The 9,101-nt window shown below is 36.9% G+C and overlaps 1 protein-coding gene across 1 annotated transcript; it reads right to left on the bottom strand.

Moving 5' to 3' along the window:
* Positions 1–333: 333 nt before the first annotated feature.
* On the bottom strand, positions 334–8,854 carry LOC123242047 (bax inhibitor 1-like). The gene is made up of 2 exons (XM_044669538.1): positions 8,763–8,854; positions 334–1,039 (listed from the first exon to the last, which is right to left on the bottom strand). Exons 1-2 carry the CDS (start codon positions 8,852–8,854, stop codon positions 334–336), a joined length of 798 nt encoding a protein of 265 aa, XP_044525473.1.
* Between the last annotated feature and the right edge of the window lie 247 nt (positions 8,855–9,101).

The following is a 9,101-nucleotide window of genomic DNA, read 5'->3' as shown; positions in this document are numbered from 1 at the left end:
CTGATGCTTCTCCTCTTGACAAGTCCACTGGGGGAAAAAAGTTCTATTGTCCAAACACTGGATAGGCTCCAGTCTGATGGAGAAAAAATGGGGGAACAGGTGGAGAGAAAAGGATAAATGGATCCATAGGAGTTTTGAAGCTAGAGTTTTAAAAGGTCTGATCATCAGTTTTCTATCTAAAAAAAAAAGACTCACAGCAGAAAACTAGAAAAGGGCAAAGCTTTTCCCCAAAGTCTTCCCCCCTCCTTGATATGCCTCCTGTCATGTGTGTGAAGAGGAAATTGGAGATTGTAGGAAGAAAGACAATAAGAAAAATGCTATGCTGTGATAATTTTATTGATTTTTCAGCTTGTTTTTTTCATTCATTTCAAGGATCACCATGAATTTCCTGAAGAGGGTAACAAAATCCAGGAAAAGGTCCATGCTATGCCCGATATAATCTTCATCCTTTTTCTCTGCCTTAACAATGATGAGTTGTGTATCAAAAAGAACAAGTCCACACATGAATGCCAGCCCAAAGTACAGGTTTGCCTGATAGAGCCACGTAGAGATGAAGAAGAGGTTCCCAAGGTAAGAGATGAGTATCAGGATCAGGGCTATTCCCAAGATGGCGCTGAGGTAGATGTAGCTAAGGCAATGGCCAAAGATTGAGCTCAAGGTGAAAGAACTGAAGGTCACTGTTGTGCCCAGGAAGGAGGAGGGGATAATGCTGGGGTCGATGTCGATGCACGTGTCCAGGTCAGGACCCAAGTCAATCCCTATGAGGAAAGCAAATCCTGCCAGCAGAAACAGTCTCTTTGGCTCAGTTTCCTGTCTGTGGGGTATGTTCAGGAGCCATATTAACACTCCCAGAGAACACAAGATTGAAAGAAAGCCAGCCTGGAAGAAATGGGTAACCACATTGAGATGGGCTCCTGTGGCTGCCACGAGCATGCAGAGGGTCAGGCTGGCATAGACATTCTTCAGGTGCTTCTGGCTTACCGGGCTGATGTGGGGAATCCTCGAGAGAGCTTTCACGTTGGTCTCCCAAATGAGCATGCTTATTTAAGGTGTCCAGGACAGTGAGATGCCCCACGTCTTCACCATCTTGCCTCTGACCTTCTGGCTGTCAGATTGCCAAGAATTCCGTGAGTGTCACAGTTAAATATGACATCACTTGCCCCACCCCTGGGACCTGGCAAATGGTTAAAGCTTCTGCTTCTGGATCATTGGATACGAGCTGGGTTTCACAAACACCTGAAAACACGGAATTCAAGGGCTTCTTCTCTCCCTCCCAGTTATCTCTCCCATCCTCAAGACACTCTAGAGTTACCTAGGGAGCATCCTCCTGGAATAAGCAATAGATGATGAGGAAGATAATGATAATCATTATAGATCACTTTTCTATAGAACTTTGAGAGTGGTAAAATCCTATATGTACATGATTGTGTTTTCTAAAGTTTAAGATAAAATTTAGAAATGGAGACACATTTACAGGGAAGTCATTTACATGGTATTATCATTGAATGTATTTGATGATCATATTCATTTCTAGTAGACTCTGTTTTTTTTAAAGCCCTTACCCTCTGTCTTAGTTTCAATTCTGAGACAGAAAAGCAGAAAAGGTTAGGTAAATGGGAATAAGTGACTTGTCCAGGGTCACATAGCTAGGAAGTATCTGAGTGTGGATTTGAACCCAGGTCTTCCCAACTTTAGTCCTGGCTCTCTGTCCAGTATGCTAATCAGCTGCCCCTATAGTAGGCTCTTAATCAATTATGTTAAATAAATCAGTCAATCAGCAAGTGTTTATCAAGCCTTTACTGTATGTTACTCCCTGTGCTAAAGACTGATGATAGATCAAAATACCTTGACCTTGGGGGCAGCTGGGTAGCTCAGTGGATTGAGAGCCAGGCCTAGAGACAGGAGGTCTTAGGTTCAAATCCGGCCTCAGACACTTCCCAGCTGTGTGACCCTGGGCAAGTCACTTGACCCCCATTGCCTACCCTTACCAATCTTCCACCTATAAGTCAATACACAGAAGTTAAGGGTTTAAAATTTAAAAAAAAAAAGTAGTCAAGAGACGTGGACAAGCCATTCTCAAAAGAAGAACGATAGCCTCAGACACTTCCCAGCTGTGTGACCCTGGGCAAGTCACTTGACCCCCATTGCCTACCCTTGCCAATCTTCCACCTATAAGTCAATACACAGAAGTTAAGGGTTTAAAATTAAAAAAAAAATACCTTGACCAAAGGAGGATATGGTTATAATGGGAGAGAAATAAGGAATATAAATACATACAGTCATCAAAGAATATTGTCTTGATATTCTTGAGCAAGAGGGTAAAACAGAAAATGAAAGGATCCACTGATCACCTCCTGAAAAAAATCCCTGAAAGGAAATTCCCAGGAATATAATAGCCAAGTTTCAGAGCTCCTGCACCAAGAAGAAAATACTATAAGCAGCCAGAAATAAACAATCTAAAAACCACAGAGTCATAGCCAAGATTACACAGAATTTAGAAACTTCTACATTAGATGATTGGAGGGCTAGGAATATGATATTCCAGAAAGCAAAGGAGTTAGTTTACAATCAAGAATCATCTTTCCAGCAAAACTGAATATATTCTATATGGGGGGAAATGACCATTTAGTGAAATAGAAGATTTCCAAGCATTCCCGATGAAAATACCAGATGTGAACAGAGAGTATGATGTTAAAATATAGGACTCAGGAGAAGCTTATAAAGGTAAATAGGAAAGAGAAAACAAGAGATTCAATGAGGTCAAACTGCTATATGGAGAAATGATATTTGCAATTCTTGAGAATTTTATCGTTATTAGGGCATTTTTACAAGAAAATTTCTCTGATGATGACTTCATTTCTTAAATATATAGATATCTGAGTCAAATTTATAAAAATAAAAGTCATTTCCCAATTGATAAATGGTCAAAGGATATGAACAGGCAGTTTTCAAATGAAAAACAATTAAAGCTATCTATAGTTTATCAATATGGAAAAAAAGTTCTAAATCAGTACTGGCTAGAAAAATGCAAGTTTAAACAGCTGTGATGTACCACCTCATACCATCAGATTGACTAATATGACAATAAAGAAAAATTAGAAATATTGGAAGAGTTGCGGTAAAACTAGGACGAGGGCAATTTAAAACTATGCCCAAATAGCTATAGACTGCACATACCCTTTTAACCCTTTGATACCACGACTACTATATCTATACACCAAAGAGATTCTTTTTAAAGAAAAAAAAAAGGTTTTATACAAAAAGGATTATATTACCTCTTTTTTTGGTAGCTATGAATTGGCACTTGAGGCAATGTCCATTAATTAGTCAATGGATGAAGACATTGTGGTATGTGATTTTGATGGATTTCTATTGTGCTATAAGAAATGTTGAGCAGAATGATCTCAGAAAAGCTTGCAATTGATGCAAAGTGAAGTGAGCAGAACTAGAACACAGTACACAATAACAGCAATACTATGTGATAATCAGCCATGGAAGTGCTACTCTCAGTGATACAATGATCAAGACAGCTCTGAAAGACTTATGAAAAGAATTTTATTCACCTCCAGAAAAAAAGAAATGATGGGTTCTAAATGCAGATCTAAGCATTCTTTTTTCATTTCATTTGTATGTGTGTTTTTATTTTTGGATTTTGGTTTTATGTGAATATTCTCTCACAACATGACCAATATAGAAATGTTTTTAGCATCATGCATATTTAACTCACATCAAATTGCTTAGTATCTTAGAGAGGGAGGAGGAAATGGAGGGAGAGAATTTGGATGCTATAATTTCAGGAGACATATGTAAAAGATTGTTATTGGGTGTAATTAGGAAAATATTTTTTAACTCAAGTTGAAACTTGGGAGAAACCAGGGATTCTAAGAAGCAAACAAGAGGAGGGAAAGCACAGCACACATGAGGGACAGCCAGCACAAATCCACAAAGTTAGGAGATGGAGCCTTGGATAAGAGGAAAGCAAGGAAGTCATTTTAGCTAGACCATAAAGCATACAGAAGAAAGTATATGTATTCATTGTCTTTATTTGTATTTTAAACATATTAATACATGTCCTTGTTATCCCTCCGAGGGGAAGATCCTTAAAATTAAGAATTATTTCTCTATATTTGTATCCTCAAAATACTCTTCCTGGCATAGAACAAATACATGACTTTTTGAATTAAAATAATATGACTGAACTGTTGAAATAGAGATGGAAGGTGAAAATGAGACGTCTACATCTAGGAGGTAGGAAAAGAGACAAGGAAAAGGGGAAAAATGTGATTTTTATTTGTTGGATAGTAAGTTAATCACTTTGACTGTATTCATGGAGGAGAGTTGGGGGATACCAGTCTACAAAGGGGTCTATTACCAGATGGACAAAGGCTTTGTCAGCATAGCTAAGCACTGTATAATATGGGGTGGGGGTGGGGGGCTACTGACAAAATGGAAGGAGAGAAAAAGACCTCTTCAGAAAGGCAGTGTCATGAAAGAGAAATTGGCCCAAATATGCACTGGGAAAACGAAGTTCATGAAATATTCTGGCTGTGCCATCTAGCTAGATGTGTAGCCCACTGAGTTATTATGATGAGAATAGTTGTGCTTCAATGCCTCCCCTTGGCAGGGAGAAGAATGTGTGGTGTCCAAAGCATTTCTAGTGAAGTGATCAATATTAGATGTTGAGCTCCTGAAGGGCAGGACAATCTCTTCTTGTATCATTCCTGCTTAGGACAATGCCTGGCACAAATTGCCACTTGACTTTGTATACTCGGTGATGAGCACAGACCTTTGAACATACTGGTTTAAATCAATAAATAAAACTGATTAATTAAATCTAGAAAAGATTCTGGGAAAAAGTCAACATAAGAAGAGCTGGAAGTCTCTATCACATCCCTATCCCCAGCTTGAGACACTAGAAACTTCCAAGAATTCCTCCTTTTGGCAACATGTAAGACACTCTTGCTTGAGTCGAGTTACCTGGTTTCGGTTGGGAGAATTTCTTTTCTCCATATTGCTTTTTTACCAATTTACTTATATATACTTTTTCTGATTCCTGTTTATCTATCAAATTGGATTAATGGGTTTCTTTGCTGTGTGTGTGTGTGTGTGTGTGTGTGTGTGTGTGTGTGTGTGTGTGTAACATAGACATTGTTTTTAGTGGAAAAGGGATCGAGATATGAAGCTTGGGGGATATTTTCCATATTAAGAATTAAACATTTGGAGTTCAGTTTGAATCTAAAAATCATTTCCCTTACAATAAGGGAACAGATATAATTCTATCCGAGTATTCTCTCTCTCTGTAGAAAGCAGAGTGACCATCCTCTGGCCCCAAATCTCAATTAAGTCCACATACAACCTCTATTTCATGTTGCCTCCCTGTTCATAGATCCAAATTTCTTTTTGTGACTCAAAAGGGCAGAGTTAGGCCCAATGGATAGAAGTTGCAGAGAACAAAATTTGGCTTAATTAAAGTTATATGAAAAGTATATGAGCTAATTAGTTCAGTAATGAATAACCTATTTTTAAAGGGGATGAATAGATGCTCAAAGTTTCCTCCAACTATCATTCTATTTAGACAATTTGTCCTTTTAAGAAATGTATCTTATTAAATGTAAGAGAATATTTCTTCCCTATCTTAGTTGATGTAGTCACAAAAGATCAAATTAGGTAAACCCTTGAGCTTCTTGTGACTATATTAAATGATAAACAGGGATCTACTTGCTTATACGTTAGAGAAGTTTCACTAATAGACTATATATATATATATATATATATATATGGGTGGTACAAAATGATTCTTGGTATTTTATCCATTTAGTTTTGGGATTGGTATTATGAAATGAAACAGTATACAGAGACAAGTAGAGACAGTGACATAAAAAAAGGAAGGGAATCAAAAGGAGAGAGGAAAGGAGAGGAAGGGCAGGAGGAGAGGGAAGGGGAAGAGACCAGAGGGAAGGGTAGCGACTTCCTAGACTAGAAAGAGGGAAAGAAGCATGTACCTAGTTTGACTATAGGCAATGTTTAAATATTTGTCCTAAGATTTGATATTATGCAAGACAATGGACTTTAACTGAAATAAACATTTTTTTCTTTTTTTTTCTAGAAAAGTCAACCCTTATAATATTTTCTGAGACAGCCATTGGTCCTGCTTTAATATATAGTTCTTTCAAAACAAGGGCAATGGAATTTTTCAGACTCCCAGATTGTATATTAGCATTGCCAGTTAAAGATAATGAGTTACTGAAATTTAAGGATCTTTATTGCCAGGAAATAATTGCTTAGCAGACTTTGTGTGGGAGAATATTGCAAAGTACTGTACATAGCAATATTGTTTCCCAGATTTGGACTACTAATTCTGAGGATTATGTTTTACTTTCATTGCCATGGATGTACATCAGTCAATTGGGATAGTTCTTTTCCTTTGGCAAAAATTTAAATGAGAATTAAATAAAGAGAAATGTACCATTTTCACTGGAAAAATGGAGTTACCTTGAGTGATAAGCTCATTCTTTTAACCAATGGCAAGGGATGCTTAGGTTCTGGTGCTACCAAAATTAATTTCATTCATTATTTTCCTTACCTCTAGCCTTTTCTTATTTACATAATAAAAAGGATTCTCAAAAGGAAGAAGAATACATATCAATGTCAAAACAAATAAAACATTACTTGATATCTGCCTAGGAGCATGGAGAGGTTAAGGTCTTGCATGATTTGAATCTTCACCTAAATAATTTCATACTTACCAAATATTCATGAATTTACATAAGCAAACAGTAAACTTGGAGTTTAGAAGACTGAAAGGAAGAAGCCCTTGGCTTCTGAAAAGATAAGTATAAGGGCTCCTCCAGTTCTAAGTCTTGTGAACCTAAAAAATAGACTTGAAAATTAATAGCTCTAAAAATATCTTATCACCTATACAATTTACATTCACCTAATAACTAAGGATTTTGTTTTGTGTATATTCATCTCCTATATTAAAAAAAGTAGGTAGCACCAACCTCAGAGAATCAAATGAGACAGGAATGCAAAATGCTTTTCAAACTATCCTATATACATCTGGACTACTGTAATAAACAAAAACAAATTCTAGGAATTTCCACTGCTCTAAGAACAATGCCCATATCTCCCAAGGAAAGTATCTTAGATGAGGCACAGTGTCCACTGGGCTCTTAATTCAGCAAGGCAGTTCTTTGACCTATTTCTCATCGATTCTCTCTTCTATTCTTCACAGCAGCTATTTCAAACCTACTCTTCTATTCTTGAGTCAGATGATGATAATGATGATAACAATAATAAATATAATTTATAAAGACTTGTAGATTTTTCAAAGTTTTTTGTATAGGTTATCTCACTTGATCTCAAACAACTGTGTGAATTAGATGAATTTATAGCCATTTTACTAATGAATAAATGGAGGCAGAAAGAGTTTAGGGGACGTATCTGGGGTCACACAGCTAGTAAGTACCTGATGCCAGAACTGAGTTCAGATTTTCCTGAGTCCAAGAACAGCACTCCGTCTATTATACCTAACAACTCAACAAGTCTAAAACAACTCATTATCTTTGCACCCAAACCCTCCCTTCTTCTGAATTTTCCTAGTTATGTTAAGAGGATCAACATCCTCCTGGGCACCAAGGTCTCACCTTTTAGTCCTTTGTGATTCACCCCTACCCCTATTGCCCAATGCCATTTTTTCTCTCTTCACAAACTTTCCTACATGAACCCTCATTTCTATTTGTTTAACTCCTACATTGGCACAAGCCCTTCTCATCTCCCATTTGCTCCTAGCCTCCTGGATTTCCTCACTCCAGTCATCCTCCACTAAATGGACAGATTGATTTTCCTTAATCTTGGGAATTATATAACATATCTCCCTAATCAATCAACTCCAGTTCTTTCATTATTTCTTACAGCACAATAACAATATTCTACATTTACAGGAAGACTTTTTCAGCTATTATTCATTTGATGGGCAGGATGTACTCTTACTTTTCAGGTCTTTGCCTATAAATTTTTTTAATTTAATTTCTCACTCAAGATCAGAAAGTATGCTTTGCTTGGAACAACTCCAGGCCATTATTCTCCCTCAACCCATTTCAATCTCTAACTCTGTATTTCCCTATTAATCTTTTTATTCCACCCTTCTGTCTTAGAATTGGTAATAAGTATTGGTTCCAAGGCAGGGTCACATAGTTTGGAAGATTCTGAGGTCAAATTTGAACCCAGGACCTCCCATCTCTTGGCCTGACTCTCTATTCACTATGCTATCTATCTATCCCTCCCTGCTTGTCTTGATAAATTTCAGCACCAAATGCTTTATCTATTCATCTCACCTTTGTCCAATTCAGAGAAGATCAAGGTTCACATAATGTCCACTCTGCTACCCCTTCCTTCCTGTACACATATATTTTTCCCTCAGTTAAGAAAAATAGCAAGAGTACTCCCTCCTTCTTTCTACCTATATAAGTATACTCTTTGAAAAGATTCAAGTTCTGAAAAGACACTTGTTTCTTCTTTATAAGGGTCACCCTTGATTCCTCATAAAGCTTCTTCTTATTTCTCGTTTAAATTTTAATTTCTAGACTTAGCTTAACTCATGTATTTACATTACATATCTAGTCTTCTTGACTTGAGCCTTTGGGTCTTCCCACTGGTGTGGTTTTGGCTAAGGTTATGGAATTTTCTTGTCAATGACCTGAATTTCTGAAATAACTTCCAACTCCTGGTACGAACCCACCTTTTTTTCTCCCATTTCCTACCAGATTTTAGAGGTTGAGAGTGCTGAAACTTCACAACAGACTCCTATAAAAGTAGCTTTGGGGTCTACTCCCATCATAATTTTGATCTGCATTCTGATTGAGGTCTACTAAAATAACCCAATTTTTTAAAATTACATTTTAAACACTTTTTTAAAACTATCTTTTAAATAATATTTCCCTTATTTTGTACCTGTGAAGTAGATTTTTTGAACACAGGTATAATAATTTACATTTATCCCTATTTAATTTTATCTTACTACATCCACTTCAAAGCTCTCTTTGAAACTCAATTCTCTTATCACATGTATTTCCAATTTCTCCAAGTTTCATATCATTTGA

The sequence above is a fragment of the Gracilinanus agilis genome, chromosome 3 (assembly GCF_016433145.1).
Source record: "Gracilinanus agilis isolate LMUSP501 chromosome 3, AgileGrace, whole genome shotgun sequence".
Classification (NCBI taxonomy): Eukaryota; Metazoa; Chordata; class Mammalia; order Didelphimorphia; family Didelphidae; genus Gracilinanus; species Gracilinanus agilis.
Note: the sequence above shows the minus strand (reverse complement) of the source record. Positions and strands in the feature narration are given on the sequence as shown.